Source organism: Lissotriton helveticus, chromosome 3_1, assembly GCF_964261635.1.
Source record: "Lissotriton helveticus chromosome 3_1, aLisHel1.1, whole genome shotgun sequence".
NCBI classification, from domain to species: domain Eukaryota; kingdom Metazoa; phylum Chordata; class Amphibia; order Caudata; family Salamandridae; genus Lissotriton; species Lissotriton helveticus.
The window spans coordinates 985,399,672-985,422,768 of record NC_136061.1 but is presented as its reverse complement, the minus strand read 5'-3'; the positions used below and the strand labels follow the sequence as shown (position 1 = coordinate 985,422,768).

The window sequence follows — 23,097 nt, the reverse complement described above, 5'->3', positions numbered from 1 at the left end:
CCCTTGAATCCTGAACAGCAAATACACATTCTAGTCATTGCTTAAAAACAGTAGGCTCTGACCATAACTTTAAAGAGTACATGCGTGTCGGTAATGTCTGGCTGTACCATAGCACGCACCGCAGATCCCAAAGCAACCCAGCTATTCTGTTCTATTCTCGCTTGGTATGTATAGCGTAGGGTACATAGTTTAGTTTCCAGTTCTTAACCAATCCTACCCAGCATCTCCAGGGCTCTGCCACCTTCTTTTACCCGTGAGGAGGACGTAAAACAAGCGATGAAGCTATCTAGAACACCCAGCAGTGATAATGACAAAGGTGCATACAGCCTCCTGGAGACATGATGGTGAACGGACTGACAGCAGATTCCACAAAACAGGGTTTAATAACAGAGCCAGCACCCCATTCCGTAACCTAACCCCAACATCTACGCTCCATTCATCAATAGATCTAAACCCACATGGTTAGCCTAATCCTACTCTAACCCAACTCTTTCTGAACCATTCTGTTCCCACACAGGCTTCTCTAGAGTAGAATTCCCTACATTTCTACATGTGTGGATGACACACAATATGGCCATCTACAGTCCATGGAATCAGCCAACGGGAGATCACCCGTAGACCCAGTTGAGAATTGTGTGTGGTAATAGTGTATATCAACAATGTCTCAACAGGTAATATTTAGAAGGATGTTAAGTAAAGCATGCACAATAAGTTGCAAAGAAAGGAAAGAAAGGCTCAATACTTCGGTAGAAAAGACCAGAAGCAATCTGTGTTGAAGAAAGTATAAGCAGAAGAATAATATCTGCACAGTTTCGACCTTTGGTAAGTTACGGTAATCATCAGGACCAGGTTATTTTCTATGCCGAGTGTGATCCTGGAATGGGATCAATGGGTTCCCAAAAGGGAGATTGGCCCAATATGGTAAATTCAAGCAGCACCACTGGCCGGGGTGCTTTGACGAGCTGATCAGTAAGCATGTGGAGGTAGAGCAGGGGTCTTCAAACTGTGGGGCGGCGACCCCCAGGGGGGCCGTGGAGCGATGCAAAGGGGGTCGCGCCTTCACAGTCATACTTCTGCCCAGGCCCAAGGGCTTCAGGCCCCCTCCTACCTCGTCGTGTCTCTCACCCCAGCTGCTGCTTCAGTGCAACTTGATCTGCTGGGGGCTCGGTTGGGCAGTGTCTGGAGTCATCTCCGGCAGGCCCAAGTTTTTCACAGGTCTTTAAAGACCATTTGCATATTTACATGCCTTTGTAAACTAGTTACAGAGGCTTAGTTTTTTCCCTGGTTTCAGTACCCCCTGGACCTCCACTGTGCCTGTGCCTTACATTTGTACTTTACAATTACTGCTGTAGTGTGAGAATGCATTTAATGAAAAGGAATATAAAGTAGGGTTGCCAAAATAAAAATGCCTGCCTGTTTTGTTTAAAGAGCCTGCAAAGACCTCCTCTTGACACTAAATAGACTTTTAAATACAAAAGTATGTATGCATTAGTTATATGACTTTTCTGTCTTTTTTTCTCTTTGTCAGTCATGGATCATTGAGGCAGCCGTAGAAGACAATTAAAAGTGCTTTCTATTTATATTTGCTGTTCGAAGTATGCACATAAGTGCTGAAAATACAGCTTTAAGTGACTGCTTATTTTTGTACTGACTGGGCCATCAAAATAATCTGCTGGCAACCCTAACCATAGGACTGTAAGTTTGCTGCAGGATCAGCACATTATTTATTTCCTCCACCCTCGATTAATGCCACAGTAGTTTAACTTAGATCTTAAACCCTACGCCGCCGTCAATAACATACTGAGTTACTTCAAGTGCCTGGGAATGCACCCTGCATTCAGACAACTCACTCCTCATTCTCGCCCTTCACTTTCACGCTCACCCTGCACTCACATTGATCTCCATGCACTCACACAATTCATCCTGCACTCACAGTGATCACAATGCACTCACATCGATTACCCGCTCAGCCTGCACTCACAGTGATCACTCTGCACTCACAATGCACTTGCGCTGTTCACCCTATCCTCACCCTGGAGTCACATGAGCACACTACTCATCCTGCACTCATGTGACACTTCACTCACCTGACCCACTCACTGCGCAATATGCGACTCACTCAAACAAGCCCATCAGTAATCATACATTCATTCATCTCATTCTGAACTTGCATCCGCACCCAAAGTCATACGCCACCTCACTCACCCTGCAGGCACTCCTCTTACCCTACTCTCGCACTGTTGCATTGCTCACCATGCACTCACATGGGCACTCTTGTCACCCACACAGTGTGCAGAGGATTAATGTGCCTGCTACAAAGAACGTGCACCATGCAGATCACAGAACTGAGTGTGAGTAAACTATGAATAGCGCTATAAAAAAATTAAATGTTTGTCAGAAAGGTGCATTGTTGGTGAGTGGCAGCGAAGGAATTCATGGAGAAGGAGGAAACGAGGGCGGGCACCAAAAAAAGACTATTGCACCGTGTGCGACCAGTGTAAGGGCCAGCCCTGGCTGGGAATGTTAGTCCCTTCCGAATTTCTGGTGTAGCGACTCCCCTGCTTCTGGCTATTATTATTATTTACATTTGTAGTGTGCTACTGTTACCAAAATATGTCCTGGGGCTAATAATCATCTGCTGCCTGTATGCAAATGAGAAACACACAGAAGGAGAAGGAGAACCAGCCAAATGGGGTAACCTACAGAGCATTGAGAAAGGTTTTTTATATCTTCCTAAAGGATAATAGATTCTTGGTGGAGCGAAGCAAAGGAGGGTGCAAGTTCCATAGCTGCGCGGCCTGCACCAAAACAGCGAGACAGACAACGCATGCCTTCTTGAATTAAGGAACAATAAGCAGAGTCCGACCTGTATGCTTGGTGAGGAGAGATGAGAGGATGAGAGAGGACAGCAAGGGAGTGAGAGAATTCGATTGAAGAAAACAGGGATGAGGAGAAATGTGAATTGCCAAAGAGAAGCGTGGAAACACAAGAAGTGAGTGTGAGCCAAAGGTGATGGCTTCTGTTAGAACCAAGGGGAGATGTGAAAATTGAATGGGGGACTTGAGAGGTGGAAGATACAAATAGACAAAAATTTGAATGGAGAGACGAGGTGAATGAGAAGAGCTGAGGGGCACGGGAGGTGACGGGACCATAGAGGCCATGAGATAAAGGTGAGAGACAGTTCGAGATGAGGGCAGTGAAAAGAAAAAAATGGCAAGAGGTGATTAAAGGTGAAGTGAGAGGTTGAATGGGGAGAGTTCAGATGTTGTAAAAAGGGGTGAAAGAAAATGGCCTGCAAAGTGAGAGAGGGATCCAGGGTTAGGAGAGGAGAGAGGACTGGAAGGGAGGGGGTTAGAGGAAAGCCGCATGGGTAAACTGCTTACCTCTGCACAAAACTGCCAGATTTTTAGGGACCCCTGCTTCTCCTGGCTAAGGCAAAGTGAGCTTCTAATCTGGCAGCAGGTATTCCTGCGGAGTGGAAGGGCCTTCTCAAAGGTTGCCTAGAAATCTTTCTGATATTAATTGCTGCATTTTGGTTATAAACAGGTACTGATGGGATGAAATCTTTCCTCAGTGTTACTGTGTGTAAAAAATGTCAAAATAATGAAGCAATGCTATCCCAAAATACGCAGCATCACAGAAACATCACTTAAATTTTATTCCTATACTATTTAGTCAAGCCTGTCGCGTAATTTTGTCCTCACCTGCCACATAATTCTAGTAGCCCTGCCCACAGGTTTAGAAATTTTTGTCAGGAGGGGGTCCTTACGCCTCAAAATGTTGACAGGGGGGTCTCTGCATCCAAAAGTTTGAAGACCTCTGAGTTAGAGGAAGGTTTGGTTCCAGCGTATTTGAAGACACAGAATGTCTAGGGCATGAGCCAGCCCAGCATCAAACGTTGGGCGTCCGGTGGCTGGAATAGGAATAATCCTGGAATGTGGCTTAGGGGCTTGAGGCCCGGCAAGATCCTCAGGATCTGGCCGGGTCATAGCCGACAACCCAATGTTTGACACCTGGCTGGCGCACGCCCCAGACATTCCTGGTCTTTAAATACGCTGGAACCAAACCTTCCTCTAACTCCACGCGAGTAGGAATTCTTCTGCTTAATGATCAGCTCGCCAAAGCACCCTGGCCCGTGGTGCCGCTTTGCGTAGTTTTAAGATATTCTTAGTATTTCTCATTGTTCAAACGGGTGTAATTTCTGATATTTGTATTTCCCTCACCGTCATCTTCATTGCTTGATTTTTGCTTGTGAGAAAGTGTCACTCAGTCGTTGAATGTCACTCAATTACACTGAAGTTATTAAAATGTCACATAAGCTATCTGAAACCTTGAAAACTATGATCTTCAGGTGTGCCATCTAAATTCTCCCGTCACTGGGAGGCTGTCCCTGAAAGCAATGGATCAGAGTGAGAAGGGCAAAAGGGAATGATGTGATTATTTCAACTCAAAAAACTTCGAGAGAAAAAAAAAATCAAAAATGGAAATGGAAAAAAAAAATAATAGTAACTAGGGCGAAAAACAATGGACCAGAATAGTTAAGTATGGAGCCGAGTAAGTGGTACGAAACAGTCAACATGTATATGAATACATATATTTAAATAAAATCAGTTGTAATCCAATATTTAGTTTTTGCCACTAGATGGCAGTGTTGCATCATCTAATGACTTTTTTGTTAAAGCTTTTTATTTACGTGGAGTGGCACACAGTGGAGTAGCATACAGAGAGTAGCGTATTGTCGGGTCACGTAGAGTGGCGTGGCATAAAGGGCAATAGCGTACAGTGGAGTGGCATAGAGTGGTGTAAAGTGGAGTGTGGTATTAGAAACAGGGTAGCATAAAAGTGGGTGAACGGATGTAGAGGCAATATGGGAGGAATATAAATGATGGTGTATATGGTAATTTTTGTTAGTAGGGGTAAATAGTTCAAATATTGTAAAACTTGTGTCTTACAATGTTTAGTTATATATTGTGGCCCGGTATACCACAGTATATGCGGATGTAAAACCTTGGTATCATTGTCAAATGGCTGTCTTAAAAAAACATAAAAGGCAGCCATCTAGCGGTCTGGGTTAAGGCCTTAGCTATAGTTTGAGTGTGTTTTATTATCGTTCCCTACCCATGAGGGATGTATTAACGTGATAATAGGTAGTGAAATTAACTTAGTTTTTTTCTTTATATTTTTAAACATTTTCCGGAAAACTCCAGTAGTACCTACAGAATACTGCGGTCTAGATATAAAAACGCCCTCGTACTCCATTGGGGAAAAATAGAGCAGTACAGTTCATTTATAATTCTGTAAAAAAAAAAGAAAATCTAAGTAATGCAGTAATTTGTAGATATTACCGCAGTACCCTGTAGACTTCTCTGTAAAGAATAAAACATGCAAGACATTGAATACACTAGTTCACCGAGTTTGTGAAATATAGTGTAATGCAATGTATTTTAAAACTTTTTTTACATAGTTTTAAGTACTGCAGTACGCTAATATTTTATTTAATGTATACAAACTAATAAATAATTTTCTCTTCCTGGTACCACTTTAGTAAAGTGGTAATAAGTAGGGAAAGCATAAAACGAATACTCACCTATATTTAAGGCCCCAACCCAGAACACAGCCAAAGTGTAATTAAAACAACATGGCTGCCTTTACCTTTTGTAAAGGTTGTCATTAGCCAATCACATAATGCTTTGCCATCGCTATGTTCCAATGTACTTTCGCGAAAAACTGCAAAATTTTGCAAAACTACAAATGCCTAGTTATCACCATGTTAAAATGCCTTATAACTTTCTAAAATAGTTACCAATACTACCAGAAAGGATCACCTGCATGCCATAATGAATCCTGCCAAATTTCATATAAATTAAACTGGTCGTTTGTTCGCTAAGCAGGAGTATAAAGTCTATGTAAAATACATTGGGGGCAAAGGGAACAGATGTTATGCGGGGCCCCCATTTTTTCTTTAAACTTTTTGGCCAATAACCGCAAAATTGCATCGATCACCAAAGTAGAAAAGGCAATAAGTCTGCAAACTTTCATGGAAATTAGTGAAACTATCTTAAAATTAATGTCACAAATCGGAGGAATCCCTATCTCTGGGAATACTAACATTAACTACAGAGTGGCTACTACCACTCTGGAAAGTTTCAGGGTGATTCGTCAAGCAGGGGGCCGAGAAAAAGGGGTGTCCCAAAACGTGTTTTTCCTGTGCAATTTCCCATAGGGTTTTTAGACAACTGCAGCTCGAACCACTGAACGGAATTGCACCAAATTTGGCATAAAGCTACACCTTGGTCCAGACAGAGTGCTTTTTGTAATTCGGTGTAAATCTGTTCAGTAGTTTTGGAGTTGTTAAAGTAAAGATGTATATCTAGAGACACGGGCGGAGGGTCCGTGGATCAAGACGATCTTGTGTGGAGATCCGATTGGCTGCCAACACTTCAACAAGGAAGTGTGGGCAAACTTCTTGGGACCCAAACTTGACAGAGTCCCAAGAAAAAGCAACAGAAAACTAAGAGGGGGCCCTGGTGGTGGGGTTCCACAGGGACCTCACTGGGGGCCAAAAACATTTGGCCATAAATCTGAGGTGTATCCATGGCAAAAACAAGCGCAGTCTCCGGCACTTGTTTTTTATTTGGCCCACCCGTGTGGGCCAGGTCCCAGGGGGTAATTTCTATGAAAATTGGAGAGAGGGGTGTACTGCGCAGCTCCCCTCCCTCAGTCGCTTTTGGCCTTGGGTACCACCCCCCCGGGGAAAAGGCCACTAAATACAAAGAGAGGGGGCTGCTTCCTCTCCCCCCATCCTAGACCGATTTTGCATATACACCATCCAAGAGAGGTGTCAGCAGAGAGCCGGTGCCTCCTACACCCCACTATAAACACCTGTCATGCAACAGAGATAGCTCACATAAAAGACCACTCACTGTGTACACCCTAGTATCAAACCTGTAATGTTGGAGAGAGGTGTTGGCAAATATCCCACTCTCTCCGCATACCCTACTAGGACACCTGGGATCCAAGAGAAGTCTCTGTGGAGAGACCAGTGCCTCCACACACCCTACCATGCACACTTGTCACGTGAGAGAGGTCTCGGCAGAGGTCAAGCCCCTCCACACATCCTTCTATATACACCCATCGTGGAACAGAGAATGTTCACATAAAAGGCTACTCACTGTCTACACCCTACTATGTACACCTGTAATGTTGGTGAGGGGTATTAGCAGAGAGGACACACACTCCCTTGAGGTCACTCCCTCCCTATACCCAAATCAGTACTTCTATTGTCCGAGAGCGGTCTAAGTGTTGTGGTCAGTCCCTTACCCAGACTATACTACATACAACCACCATTCCATAGAGGTCTTTCAGTGGAGAGGCCAGTCTTTTCGAAACCCTACTATGCACTCATATTTGGAGAAAGGGTTCAGAGAGGCAGGTTAGTCCCAACACGCTAATATGGACACCCATTATCCTAAGGAGAAGCCTCATTGGAGAGGTATGTCTCTCCCAACACCCTACTACATACAACTGTCATCCAAGAGAGGGATCTAAGTGGAGGGGCAAGTCCCTATCCACACCTTACCACACACACCCATCATGCAAGAAAGATAGCTCACATAAAAGACTGCTCACTGTCTTCACCCTAGCATGCACTTTGATAATGTTGCGGAGAGGTGTTAGCCGAGATGCCAACCCCTCCTCATACCCTTCTACAGACACCTGGGATTCAAGAAAGGTCTCAGCGGAGAGGCCAGTCCCTCAACACACTCTACTGTGTACACCCATCATATCAGTGAGAGGTCTCAAGTATGGTAAAAAGACCATTTATTATTATTTTTTTAATCTGTAGAAATATACTGGAAAAAACAGAAACGTTATAGTTAGGTGAATAGGTCAGTGACTTTTTTTTTTTAATTAAACACACATTCACCAGTTATAGTTAACAGAGCCAAATAGAATTTGCGCACCAGCCATGCACTACTTATTTCCTCACATATTACATAACTCATGACATGTTCTAACATCACTGATGACACAATCCAATGAGTGTGCTCGTTTGTTTTATAGTTTACATATTGCCAGGTAGCTACCACATTAACTTTTCTACTTAATTTTGTACAGCCTACGACTAGGAACTGGGTATAGTTTGCAGTGCGGATGTGCTTCTAATTCATCATAGATGTGTAGAGGCATTAAACAGGTTATAAATCATTGTATTGAAGAGTAACTGTGTACAGATCACAGTTGACAAGTTCTGTCCAGTATGTTCTACACAGGTTTTATGGCTCTGCAGAAAAAGTTTCCAAAGGCGAAAAGATTCTACATAGTAGATAATATTATTAGCATCAATGAGCTATTAGACAAAATCGTCTCAGTATGACAATTTCTACATAACAAAGAAGACTGTGCACCAGGTATAAATCTATGTACTTGTTAATCTTTAGAATATGGTGTTATCTGTTAAGCACAATATGAAGGCTGCAGGTAGTATGACCTGTAGCATCATGAATATTTTAAGTACATAGTGTCTCTTTTGACAAGTTGTGCATAGTGTGTACACTGTTCTCAGTAGATGCTTTTTATTACTCTTTTGTATATTTTTCAGTAGTATTTAACAGATAAAACATGCTTTAAGGTAACACCTTTTCTACTCATAGCAACTTCATTTCTCAATTTAGGTTCGGTGACTGGGGGACATTTGATACAGATAAAGGCTATCCATACTAGGTGATTAATTTTGGAAGAGATATTGATAATCTTGAGGTACTTGGCTTTCTATGAAAAACTTGTTGACAGATTGAACACCTTGTGTAACAAGGGTTTCACAAATGTCTGTGGTGGATTCTTAATGTGAACTAGGCTACAGTGAATTTCTGTAGTTTTGTTGTTGTTTAAAAAGTTAATGTTATCACTAATGTATTCCTCTAACTATAATGAACTGTAATGTTACTTTAACCTTTGTTTTTCCCCCCAGAGAATTCACACACATATATGCGCGCGCGCAGGCAGGCCTAGGGGCGCGCGGACGCGCTGGCCTGCGGGCGGGCGGGCTCGCTGGCCTGCGGGCGGGCGCGCAGGCCTAGGGGCGGGCGCGCAGGCCTAGGGGCGGGCGGGCACGCAGGCCTAGGGGCGGGGGGGCGGGCACGCAGGCCTAGGGGCGGGGGGGCGGGCACGCAGGCCTTGGGGCGGGGGGGCGGGCACGCAGGCCTAGGGGCGGGGGGGCGGGCACGCAGGCCTAGGGGCGGGCCGGCGCGCAGGCCTAGGGGCGGGCCGGCGCGCAGGCCTAGGGGCGGGCCGGCGCGCAGGCCTAGGGGCGGGCCGGCGCGCAGGCCTAGGGGCGGGCCGGCGCGCAGGCCTAGGGGCGGGCCGGCGCGCAGGCCTAGGGGCGGGCGGGCGGGCGGGCCTAGGGGCGGGCGCGCGGGCCTACGGGCGGGCGCGCGGGCCTACGGGCGGGCGGGCACGCGGGCCTAGGGGCGGGCGCGCAGGCCTAGGGGCGGGCGGGCGCGCAGGCCTAGGGGTGCGCGGGCAGCTGGGGGCGGGCACGGCTAGGTGCAGGTGCAGGCGCAGCTAGGGGCGCGCGCAGCTAGGGGTGCGAGCGCAGCTAGGGGTGCGAGCGCAGCTAGGGGTGCGCACCCCTAGCCGTGCGCTCACCCGGGAGGCGCCTGCCCCCGCCCCTAGCCGCGGTCCCACCCACGCACCTAGCCGCGGCCCCACCCACGCCCCCGCACCTAGCCGCACGCACCCCTAGCCTCGCCCCCCCGGACCTAGGTGCGCGTGGATAGGTGCGCCCCCCGCGCTAGGTGCGCGCACGCCTAGGTGTGTGCGCACGGCTAGGCGCGTGTAGGCCTAAGTGTGCACGTGCGCGCGCTGGCCTAGGGGGGTGTGCGCGTGCGCGCGCAGGCCTAGGGGTGCACGCACAGGCCTAGGGGTGCGCGCGCAGGCCTAGGGGTGAACTGTCTGAACTGGGGTGGCAGAGTGGGCTAAAGAACGGTGATGGATTAAACCCAGATCAGTTGACTGGGGGTGAGTGTTTGTATTGTCAACGCTCCGTCCATCACCACCTTTGGTTTTTCATAGTGGTGAGTCCAGCATCATGGATGGTGCAGAAGATATGAACTAGAGATCTCATAAGGTCCAGGTTTGTGATGCCCGCAGTGTCCAAAATATCCACATTGCAATGATTGTGGCAATGGGCATTGATGGCAACCAAACATTGGGGCGAGGGGAACTCCACCATGATAATTGTTAAGCCTTTTGGTTTTGGCACCTAGACAGGCACCATTTTCCCTGCAAGTGGCACACTGAGCCCATTTCATGGATCTCTGTGTGGAAAGACGCATATTCTCCTTCCTCTGTGAGTGGACTCTTTTAGAACCCCTCTTTTCGTCTATGGGAGTCTCCATTCTTCACCGACATGCTGCCATCTTTCCATGGGTTCGGCCCATCTTAGCATGGGCACATCCCATCCTATGGACACATACCTTAGGCCCATATACAACTTCCATCTCACAATGGATACCTTCCAGGTATCTGCCACATTCAAAGCGTACATCACACATTTCCAGCATAACATCACCTGTCCTCATTTAGCCTACATGGTTTATCCATGTGCACCTCCCAGCTCTATGTTTTCCATGTTTTACCAGAAATACTTTTCTACTCCACTTACAGTTCACTTTCACATAGGTGTTGTCCAATTTTACCTTGGTCATGATCTATTTTCCCCCCCAAGCCCCATCCGCCTTTCTTCCAAAGAACCTCTACTGAATACAGGGTCAGGCCTTCTTTTGCGCTGCATCCCATCTCCCTTGCCACTTGCCAGCAAAACTTGATCACAACATCCCCACTTGACTCAGAACTCACCTTGGTTTGGATTCCACATCTCAGAGGCTCTTTATTGGACCTGAAAAGCAAAAAGGAAAAAAGTATTTTAGGATTAGTTGGTAGCTGGAGTAAATCTTCTAATGTTGGCCATGTGATAATATGCATAGGAAGATTCCAGGTTTCAAGTAAACCAGGTTGCATAACCAGGTCTGCCCTACAGAGATCTGTTGGATCTGTGATCTACCCAGCTGGTCCCTTCAAGCCAGGCTGCAGACACAGTCAGTCCAAGTCTCTGCCGGCCTAGCCCTCCCAGCCAGTCATTCCATCATACTTCTGTTATAAGACCAATTAATCCATAATATACACCATAAGGGCTTAAATGCCACTCAGCATTTTCCTTCCAGGCTTTTAGGACCAGGCCTCAAATAAACTATCACTCCCAAGCTGGTCACAATCAGTCAAGTGGGATCCAGTCATGATGTTTGCTACCATCAGAGTGAACCCATGACTGAATCAGGCAATCCTAGTAATGGAGTGACGTCACGCCCCAATGAAGCAGTCTCTTCCAGACATACCAGCAATATCATGTATTCCGAGCTTGCTGGTTCACAAATTGCATTTACATGTATAGTGCAATTTAATTCAAATATTTATTAAGATTTGGAACTCATATGAGGTCCACTTAAAAGTGCATACAAATTGTTACAAAAAGGAATTAAACAACAAAACTAATTCCACATTTGGAGTTAACAGCAAACAAACAGAATAAAGTGGCAAGGCGTATCCTAAGAAATACAAAAATGTACGAGAAGCAGTAAGTAGCAGCTAGTTCAGGTACAGAATAAAATCCAGAATTCATCCTCAGCAAAACGTTCAGTTTTAGTAGAAAGAGAAGGGATTACAAAGCATGTCCTAATCTGTGCAAAATGCAATCCAATAGCAGCAGTACATGTGCAAAACGCAATCCAGAATCTCACTTTGGCTGAGTTTTTGACTTGGCAGCAGAACAAAAATGGGAAATGAACGCAGCATCTCCCTCTTGTGTAAACAGCAGCAGAAAACCGCAATTAAATTATACACAAACTCCTTAAAATAATTTTAAAGTTTTATACACACTGCTTTATTTTTTGGACAAAGTAGAAAATCGCAGGCTGAAGCTACATTTTTAGCACTATTTCGTAAGAACATTGGCCGAAGTCTTCTACGGTGGCTCGAGACCAATGCTGGACATACAAATAAGACATGATCCAAGGTCTGAGAACTCAGTTTGCAAAGGTTGCAGGTTTTTCCATTTCTCAAATTTGGTGTTAGATCCTTTAAAGGTAGAAGATTCCTGCGACAAAGTGTGAGAAAACATTGGGTTCCATGTTGTAAATTCCAGTATACATATTTTTGTAAAGTTTTTAGTGTATTTGTACTAGAGGTTTTTAAGCAAGATTTAAATTCTGATGGTAGGAGAGTAATCACTAATTCTTGTTTTAATGCAAATAAAAAACAAAATCACAATAGAAGAAGTAATTACTTGCCTGAACACCAAAAATCTCTTGACACATGATACCTCTTAATGAATCTTGCTCGCTATTTTTCAACAGGCATTCCACGCGTAAAACCCTAGCTAGACCTTAAATATAGGAACTTATTAAGCCAAATTCCAGCCTCATAGCAGCCGTTGGGACTAACGAATTAAAATTACACAGTTTTCGTAATATCAGACCTTCAATTCTATCCCAAAAAATCCAATCCTTAACAGGGATGGATTCAATGGCATAGAGCAGTGTTGGTGGAATTTTTACTTTAAAAACCATTAATACATGTAAAAAATGCATTCTACCCATAGCATTATAAAAGATATGCAAACCATTGGCATGAGATACTGCTTTACAGGAGCTATGTTCAATATACTACCCACCATTAGTTTCCCTAAATAAAGATATGAATCTACCACCTTCAGCTTGTCAGAACCAATATGCCAATTAAAATTACATATTTTTTTATTTATTTTACATTTCATAACTAAAATTTTACTTTTAGAAACAATTATTTTCAAGAAATGATAGACTTTAGTTCTGCAAGGATATCAACTTTCTATTCAGCCCAATAGGAGTTAGATCCATTACTACTATATCGTCCGCATATAGGAGACATGCAAAAGACCGGTTACTTATCTTGGAGCATCTCCCTCAGCTTGAACAAAACAATCGGGTAGATCAGCTATATAAAAGGAAAACAGCCATGGAGCTAACAAGCAACCTTGTTTCAAGCGGTTTTCAGTAGGGATAGTATCTTGCACCAAGTCTGTGAATGTAGTGCAATAATTAGAGATAGCAGTGGAGAGGGCAGGCCCATTTTTTGCAATGTTCTCCAGGTCGATCTATCTTATCAAAGGCTGTTGAGAAATCTATAAACACCCTGTATACATTTGAACTACGAATATTTGTGTATTTCTCCTCTATTCGTTTCAGCGTGAAGATGTTATCTAAGGTGGAGTGATTTTTCCTAAAGCCTGTCTGTTCTAAAGGAAGAACCTTTTTCTCCACCACCCATTCCATAAGATGATCAAGGATACTATGGGCAAAAAAAATTCCCGCAGCATCCAAAAAGGCCATTTGCCGGTAGTTTCCTGGGAGTGTTCTAGGGCCCTTTTTATGTATATATGGGGATTAAAATACTTCCGGACCTAGATGAAGGATTCTTCCCCTGAGAGTAGCACAAATTAAACAGAGGAGCTAGACAAGTAGCCCACAAAAGTGGCTCCTTTGAAAATTACTGTCATGGGAATTTCATCAGGACCCATTGCTCCAGAAGATCTATTTTGTTTTTTAATTGCTCCACCTACGTCATTAATTGAGTGTACATAATTAGATTCATGGGTTTTAAAAAGGTCGGATGTCACAATTGAATTAAAGGAATTAAAATTCGCAGAATACAGTTCTAGGAAATTAACTTTCCCATCTTCTTCTTTAATGGGAATAGGGAGAGAATTCACTCTTGTGCCACAGCAGTCAGCGATGATTTCCCAGTGTCTTTTGGAATTATTTTTAGATGCGGCCACTATTATCTGCACCCATACTCCATCATCGTTTATTCGTCTTAAGGAGCATTTTTTCCCTTGTCTTTTTCTCTTTAGTAAATTTATTAAATTACTTCATTTGTAAGAAAAATTCAAGAACTGGGCCCTCAAAGTTTATTTATTTCCCTGTTTAACGTAAGCAATGGATTAAAATATGATCTTCGTTTAACTATAACTTGCGGAAATGTACAAGATTTGGCCAAGGAACCTATATTGTGTGAGTAGGCTTCAAGTAAATCCAATTGGGTAGAGTCACAATCGCCCGTCATAAATTGCTGTGGTCACTTATTAGAACCGTTAAGCATGCTTTTAATTTAGTGGTCGCTTGAGTGTTCCTGTGAATTCTACCATTCGATGCATTGAACCCTACTAGACTATCTTTGAAGTTCCAGGGATCTACCTTAGCACAACTAAATTCAAATTTAAAACAAATCAACATATGATCACTAAAAGCATTTCCCATAACCTCCATATTTCTAAGTTTACAGAAGTCTGCCGGAGTGATTAGATAATCTATAGCAGATCTCCCAGTTGGCGCCTTATGAGTAAAATTGCATTTACATGTATAGTGCCATATGCCTGTATGTAGGACAATAAGAATGGGAGAGTACGATGGGAGTTGCCTTTGATGGAAGACTGTACTCAAGGTTTTGGGGCACAGCAAAAGACTTTGCATTCATCTACACACAGAATCTACAGCCAGAGCACAGTCGCCATTGCTTTGGGTGTAAAGGAGCTCGTATAATGCCCTGCGTGCATTGAGGAAGTGGAAGTTGGTGGAGTCAAAGACCACCCTGCACCTGGGGTCCCTGGGCCTGGCCTGACCTGGCCTGGAGGTTTGCTGAATGCGATAAGAGGTTGGCCAGAGGCCAGGACCTGAGCTTAAAGCCCACCAGCCACAGCCAAAGTACAGGCCATCAGTCTTTGAAGGCATGGGGGGGAAGGGGTACAGTGCTTGGCCAGGCTCTGGTAGCAGGTGGCATTTGGCTCGGTCTGTGCCCAGTGGGGCAGGGTACTGGTCACTGGGCAAGGTTGTGGCCAGGAGGTACAGGAGTCAGGAGCAGTGGGCATATTATTAGGCCAAAGGCCATGCCCTGTACAAAGCAGCTACCGATTACAAGAGTATGTGTAGGGAGTTGTTAAAGCAGGTCATGAAACTCTAAAACATCACTGGAAATCTGTTGCTAGTTAACATTTGGGTTATCAACCAAAGTCTGGAACTAAAATTATACACAAACCTAAAAAAAGATAAATTATTATAAAAACCTGCAGTTAAAGGGGTATCATCATCTAGACCGTTTAAAACAACAACATTGTCGATTTATGGTTGGCTCCCCGACCATACTGAGCCGCAACACCACCACATATTGGTTGTTTGTGACCTCACGCGACATCACCAATGAAATCACCTCTGGCTTTGCATGCAACTCTAATCTATCATTACTTAAGCCATAAATAATTTTGCTAATTCAAATAGGATTGCTGAAAGAGAAAACACAAATTGTATGGTGATTACAATAACTGCAGGGATCTCTACATATTTGCTTTGATAGAGCAACCTTACAAATTAATGTAATGCATTTACGCATATCTATTACTTGCAGGATAAAACTACAGCAGCCCAGGGCCTTCACGAGGGGGGGGCAGCCGTGGTCTCAGGCCCCCTTGCTTTCAGGGCCCCGGGCTGCCACTAGTGGATGTGATTAATTATACATCACGTTCATTCGCGACGAGGAAGGTAACGTCAGACACCACGAGGTGGCGCCATATACCGGAAAGTTACTCGAGCTCGGCAAAAGCCTCCCACTGGCCAGCAGCAGTCTATTTTCAGTAACATTTCTGTGACGGCTTCTAGATGTCAACAGCGGCATTGTAGCCTTTGCAACTGAAGGTAATGGCCTTCGATTTGTGTGACCACATGCAGAACCTGTGAATGAATCGTCTAGTCTTAAGGCTTCATATTATAAAATACACTGTATTGTTAGCAATGTCAATTTGGATGGATTTTGGGATGGCATCTGTGTTGTCTGTAACTTTATGAATGGTCCCTTGGACATGACAGCTTTAGCACCACCATGCAGCTAACCCTCCCCTCTAGTTTAAGTAGCCTAGCTTCTACTGCACTTAATTTTTGAAAAATTGGATCTAGTAAGGTAGACCTCATAGTTTCGAGCCTGCCCCAGAAATTCCCCTCCTGCTGAAAGAGGGCTGCATCTTTTTTAGAGTAGGGTTTTTAAAAGCTTCTGTGAAATCTAGGACCAGTATGGATGTGTAAAGCTTGTTCATCTAGGCATGTTTATTAATTTAGCTGATTTATCTTGCGGTACAGGATATCCTTTCAATCATGTATTATTATATAACTGTTTAGGTATTTGCATCTGTGTAACTTATGTTTTTATTGCAAAAACAACAATTGATGGACAGAATGCAGAACAATGTCATACATTCACCCCAGTACAGAGATCTGGACCTAAATCCATCGTTTTTTTGCACTCCACACCACCACAGTTCAGACATGGCCATATGCAAATCAGCCTTGACCCTGTGCCTCATGGGAACAGTCCAGCCCGAACTGCCAAGCCTAGTCTTCCCTGGACCGGAATCAAGCATCCTAGGACCGGGTTCTGGCTATCCCGTGCTCACTAAGCCACTGGAGTCAAGCTATCCTGGCTGAAGACGGCTGATAGCCAGAAACTGGTCCTAGGATGCTTGATTCCGGTCCAGGGAAGACATGGGGTGAATGTTTTGCCATTGTGCAACATTCCGTCCATCATCTTGTGCGTTTTACTTATGTTTTTATTAACAAAAACCGAATCAAGTTTTTTTGATTGATTAGTAGATTTGTCCCTCCCTCCCTGGTGTGCTTCTACAGCGATGTAGCGAATGCAACGCGGGTGTCAAACCCCTTCGGGAACATTAGATCCAGAGGTTTGCAGTGCACTTCCCCTCGGACATGCAACTACACAGATATAGTGACCCCAGCCCCTACCAAATTATCCCTCCGAAGGGTCTGTTTGCTTCCTTGGTGCATACTAGCATACAGGCAATTAGCTGCACACCACCAGCCCTTACAGGCAGGAACAGGGATTCCAGAATGCAGCCCTACTGTAACCTGCACCATGGAGATAAAATACTGCTGCTGCCTACGCCGTACATGCTTCTTATGGCAGGTATTTGCTGTTTGGGATCAAGTACAGCTGCCCAGAGGAAACTAGGGCACTAAATGTCGCTATGGTCAGGAAGCTGGGGTGAAAAAATAAACAGTGCGGATCGGGGATATGGGTTACTGGACCAATAGCATTGCACAGACATTGCAGTAATCAATCAATCAATCAATCAATCAATCAATCATAGCATTTGTATAGCGTGCTACTCACCCGGAGGGGTCTCAAGGCGCTGGGGGGGGGGGGGGGTCTGCTACTGCTCGCGAAGAGCCAGGTCTTGAGTTGCTTCCTGAAGGATAATCGGTTCAATTCCTCATACCACTGCTGGCTACCTCTGTGGTTCGAAGGTGGAGCCGGCGGTGAACGTCTGACGGAAACCCACAGCTTCCACCTGAATCACTGACCATCCCCGGTTCTCTCCCAGAGACGGCCCCATCACTGGACGCGGCTTTTGTTAAGTAAAGATCCATAAAGAACTGTGGCGGGCGGGAGTGGTGCAGAGAGGCCAATGATTACAATGGCCTGGAATGGAACGGTGGCACGGGTGGTGCCAGTCCCAGCATGCCACACTGATAAGAGGTCGGCACAGGGCGCGCCTGGTTACCATAGTCCAGCACAGCGCGTCACCTGGGCGTGTGTCAATCTTCCAGGGTCCTGCTCCCCTCCCTCCCCTGCACGCGCCCAAGTAAACTGCTCCAGAGTGCGGCTGTCACCCAGGCCGCAGCTTTATACTGCAGGCGCCGGGGCAAACCATTCCACGGCTCTAAATGATCACGCCTCGTTCAGGATCGGGGTTTCCATTGGTGCAGCTGGTGCAGTGGCACCGGGGCCCAGAGTTCTGAGGGCACGCCGAATCAATTGTTGTATTTTATAATTCAAACAGCAGCCACGGTGCTCCATTCCCTTCCTTGCACTGGGGCCCATTACACACTGGTTATGCTACTGGCCCTATTGACACCTGCAGGTCCTGTTAGCTACACATCGTCACCAATTTACGTCTTCTTAAACCAGCTCTTCAAAACCGCGTCGGGGGAATGGGTTGGATGCTTACAACTTTGGCTCTGAAATTCTGCTGAAGCTAGGATTTTTGGCTTCAGGTGAGTGGTTTTCTGAACACACGTGTTGGCTGTTCCAGCAGCCGGCCAGAGGTCACTGCTCTCTGCGTGCCGCCCACGGTAGGCCAGCTCGGACAGAGTAAACTTTGGCTAAACATAGGGTCAACAAAAGGCAATAAACAGAGATGCAAACTGTGCCTGCGAGTACATAAGGGCAACTGATGTTTCCGATCCGGGGACACTTATGAGACAAATGCACAGGTATTTCTCAAGTTCTCTCCAAATGGAACGAGGTCTCTAGAAGTAAATTCAGAATCTGTAAACTATTAGGAAATATACCAACCAGGCACACGCCATCAGCTAATCAAAATTGTAGTCACCTGCCGACATGCAACACTAAATAGCTCGTATAACTGTATTCCCCTGAAATAACCTCACGCCCCATGGACTCCACGCTACAAGAAGTGGCACCGATGCTGTAAACCCACAGTAATGCCAGCACTACAGGATTACCTAGCAAAACCTAACCTACTCTACACAACAGTATTTCACCTGCAGGAAGAACCAAGACCGCACTGACCAGTGCAAAGGATGTCACAACACCCACAAAGCTCAGGGCACTAACCACCGTTGTCCTCCTTGGGCTATTTGCAACCTACAACACTGTGAACCTTGAACAATAATTCTAGAGTAGGCATTAGTAGGCGGGCCAAGCTCCCTTCCGTCAGATCGTTCATCCAGGAGTGCCATTTTAATGTATGGTCTTACATGCCTTGTTCCTTGCCATCACCATATTCATGTGTGCCCGAGAACATTTAAACAAGCAACACAAACTAGAAGTCCAGATGATGTAAAGATCTACCTCTACCTTGAAGATTGACTTTGCAACATCAAAAGCATGAACCACTTCAACTGTATCTACCACCGGGTGAATGAAGGATGAATCTAGGATAACACAGAGCTTAGACCAGCAGTGGCTCCTCTGCTATGGTGGAGGAGAATCAACCCCCGACCCCCACTGAGAGTCAGTTGAGAGAAAAGGGGGGGGGGGGTGGGGGGGAGAAGGGAAGGCAGGAAATCAAATGATAAATTGGTTTTATTTCATTTTTCCCCATTTCCCTCTAGAGCCAGCCAAGTCTGGTCGGGGCTTGGCTGTCTTCCAGCAGCGGATAAGTAGTGCACACCAGTGGTGTAACGAAAGTTCAGGGGGCCCCCCTGCAAGGAACACAGAGGGGGCAATTCGGCCTGAGTACTGTGCTGAGGGGGTGCCCTGCAGCACCCCCCCCTCCCACCCACACACAGCTGGGTCTGCTGGGTCTGTGTTACACCTCAAGTGCACATGACAGTTTGGCTGTCCATCTTACGCCGGCCAACCCGTCATGCGCATTTAGGCTTCTTCAACCCAGATGTGTTGCACAGTCTGATTGGAGAAACATCACAGACTCCCAGGCACTGTCTGAGCAGCAAACCAAGCAGCTCCATCCAATCCTGGTGCTGTTCTCATGGTATTGAGAGCAGCGCTGGGATTGCTTGGGCACCTAGTGCTGGGCTCCCAGGAAGTGCAGGGACACCATCTGGAGAGAAGAGGAGCAGCGAGCTGTCCGGCAGCATTGGAACAGGTACATTTTTTCAATTAATTATAATTATTTCCCTAATCCTCCGCCCTGTCTGTACCGCCACCGAAGCCTACTGCTAAACCAGCTAAAGAAACTAAGAAACTGGCTGGGCCCCTTCCCAAAACCTAGGGTGCCTGCAGTCAGGGCTTTAAGTGGGATAATAAAACTGTGGGGGGGAGGAGTCTCTCAAAGGGGCGTGGTCAATGTAATTAAGGGCATGGCTTAAAAACACAAGTTAAAAATCTGTGTTTAGCAGTGTGCCGCCAGACTGGTATTTTGCTGTGTCTATCATTGCATCCAGATATATGATACAACAAGTAACATCATACCTACAACAAGTCAGGACTATTGGCTTTGCCAATGGTTTTTAGTTGCATACGATAAATAAGCAGCAACTATGACTTGTATATAATATTGAAAATTCTTCCACTTAAAGCCCTGGTGACATCACAACAATGTTGCTGCTCCTGAGTTTCAAAAAGAGAAGGGCAATCCAGAGAGAAAGTGACTCCTTAAAGGATTTCCCTTCCTCTACAACGCTCACCACGCACATATGGATGTGCCTGCTGTCACTGCAGTCCGGATAAAAAAAAATGGACTGCCTGTGCCAGGGCACAAAACAGAGCCCGATAGGAGACCCATTTGAGGACACCTTCAAAAAACTGCCGGTGCTCAGACCCGGCCCACTTAAAGCCCTGCCTGCAGTACTGTGGATTGAAACACACACGGATGAAGAGACAGATCGGCAAAAGCCTTCTGGATAATGATTCTAAAGTCTGTGCTTCGCTTCTGTAGACCGGTGAATACGTCGGTGTCTAAACGACCATTTGACTTGTGATAGGATTGAAATGTCTGAGGGGCACATTGCCTTCTGGATTCGTACTTGACTACAAGTGTTAAGTTTAAGTCATGTTCTCTTTGTTGAGGCAGCTCATCCCATCTCAGTAAACATCTAATTTCTAATACCACTCTATTTTGTTACCCCCGTTTTCTTAATTAATGGTATTTCCCCAAAGATCTTCCAATATCTCCCGTGCTCTCCATCAGTCACCATGCACCTTGCTACACTCTCCCAGTCACGCTCCTATCATGCTTATCTTACTCCTTCAGCGCCTTCCCATTCCTAGCGCCAACCGCACCCACCTTCCAGCAGCCTCCTGGCTAATGCCCGCAGCCTGCTTGACTAGCCTTTCCCTTCACAGCCCCTTCCAAGCCGGTTGCCTCTGATTCTACCTCCATCAGAGATACTTCCAACACAACGCCAGAGCCTAATCTTCAATATGTGCCAAACATGTGCTTGTTTCATCAAAGGCACTCTTATGCCCGCCCCCTTCCCCCCGCATTTAACTGAGCCCTCCATCCATCCTTCTGCTATCGATCACAGAGTTCTTCCTCGCTGTCCTCACCCTGCCTGGCACTGCAGTTTACCGAAAGATAACTAGCCCCCACTCATCTCCTGCATGCTCAACAGTCATGTTATATGACATGGAATACATCTGCATATCTAGGTGAATAATAGGGGCAAGAAGCATAGATTAAACCCCATTAGTACTAATGTACATGCTCCCACTGTCCCTTCGTCTGCGTTTGCAACTCAATGCATGCACGGCAACAAATCACTAAAATAACATTAGGCGTTGAGTGGCTGTGGGAACCCTTAAGGAGTGCCCGGCTAATGTGTGAATCAGAGCCATTTACCACTGGTGTCCTGGAGCCTGACATTACAAGCGAGTCCAAAAACGAGCACAGCGTGCACCCAGTTAGTACATGAACCTGAGGGTGGTAAGGTGAACTGTTCCAAAGCTTACTCAAGGAGGTGATGTTAGGTTACAGATCAACAACTTGATAAAACAACTAACAAATCCCTGTCAATCGGATACTTTTCGCTTGTAACAGAAAAGTACTATATAATTAACGCACAATGGAATGCCTCTACGCAATTTTCAGAGGCCACTGAAGGTGGCGTACCAATAGTAACTAACAACAACAACAACTATAACCTGGGAGATAGACTAAACTGTTCTCGATTGACAGGTCTCATATGACATTGATCATCGGCACTAAATGCTCAGGAGAGTGGTCTATAAGGAGTTCCAGTGGCTATATTCACCCATCTGGACGTACGTACATATTTGGTATTTCTATGGTGCGAACCGAGCCAGAAGGCAGCGCAACACTGTACAGGGTTAGAGTTCTTGTTTCAGTCCCTGTAAAAAATGGCAATCTTGAGTGGTATACCCCATATTGTTGCCCTGCCTGTTTGTGCTGGCTATAGTACTCTATGCACTGTACCCCTGCTAACCAGCAGCCAAGCAATCAAGTGGCTTGTAAAGCACAACTACTCACCTGTAAGGGTATGAAGGTGCTGGGGGGGCTGCAGATCTGTCGCATGGCACTGTGGTCCAGTCAAAGAGCCAGATCTTGAGGTCCTTCCCTTGGGGTAGTGACCATGATAGGATCAGCTGGGTGCAGTCAGCGTAGCAGAAGAAGTTGAGTCTGTGCTTCCAGACTATAGCTGCAAGCGGGCCATGTAAATGTTGAAGAGAGCAGGCCCAGGAATGATCCTGAGGCACTCAGCAGCTGATTTCTGTGGGTTCCAAGTGGAACGGTGGTAGCCAGGCTGTGTTCAGCTGGTGAGGGAGTAGCGGAACCATTCCAGGGCATTTTCTCAGATGCCGGCGTAGTGAAGTCTTGTGTATAGGGTGTGGTGGGAGTCAGTGCTGAAGGTGGCCGAGAGGTCCAAGAGGATGAGGGTTGCAGTTTTGCCACAGTTGATGAGGGCGCGGACGTTGTCTGTGGCAGTGAGGAGGGCGGTTTCCGTACTGCGATTGCCTTGGAAGCCAGATTGAGAGCGGGCTAGGATAGGGTTCACCTCGAACTCGGAAAGTTGGGCGTGGATTGTCTTCTCAATAGCCTTGGCTGGAAAGGGGAGCAAAGAGATGGGTCTGAAGTTCTTGAGGTCCTTCGGGTCAGCACAGGGTTTCTTCAGCAAGGTAGAGAAGTGTGGCTCACTGGTTAGAGGAGGCAGACCTGGAAGCAGAGGTCAGCCCGGGACCAGGGTTCAATTCCCGGCTCGGCGGGGTCTTGAGTCCTAAAATGTCCATGGACTCGACAATTCTCGCTCCGGTGCCTACTCGATTCACGGGTTCACACTCTGCGACTCTGGGCAATAGCTTGCTTAATCTCCACAACGGCCCCTCGCGGCGGGATGCCTGGCTTTCACCTTGCGGATACCCTGCCGGGGTTATCTCACAGGGGAATACCAGGACGGGTTCCCTAAGCAAGCGCTTAGAAACCGCTTGGTGATTTGCGCTATATAAATTCCTGTACACACACAGGTAATTTCTGCGTGTTTCCAGTATTCCGAGAAT

General features: G+C 45.9%; 1 protein-coding gene across 3 annotated transcripts in view; it reads right to left on the bottom strand.

The window, feature by feature from the left end:
* Positions 1-23,097, bottom strand: part of LOC144824832 (uncharacterized) — a 56,384-nt gene that overhangs the window by 23,324 nt on the left and 9,963 nt on the right. For all 3 annotated transcript variants that reach the window (XM_078683822.1, XM_078683823.1, XM_078683821.1), the window contains exon 2: positions 10,861-10,900. In XM_078683822.1, coding sequence (XP_078539948.1) covers positions 10,861-10,879 — 19 coding nt within the window. In that variant the 5' untranslated portion in view covers positions 10,880-10,900. The remainder of the gene's footprint in view (positions 1-10,860; positions 10,901-23,097) is intronic.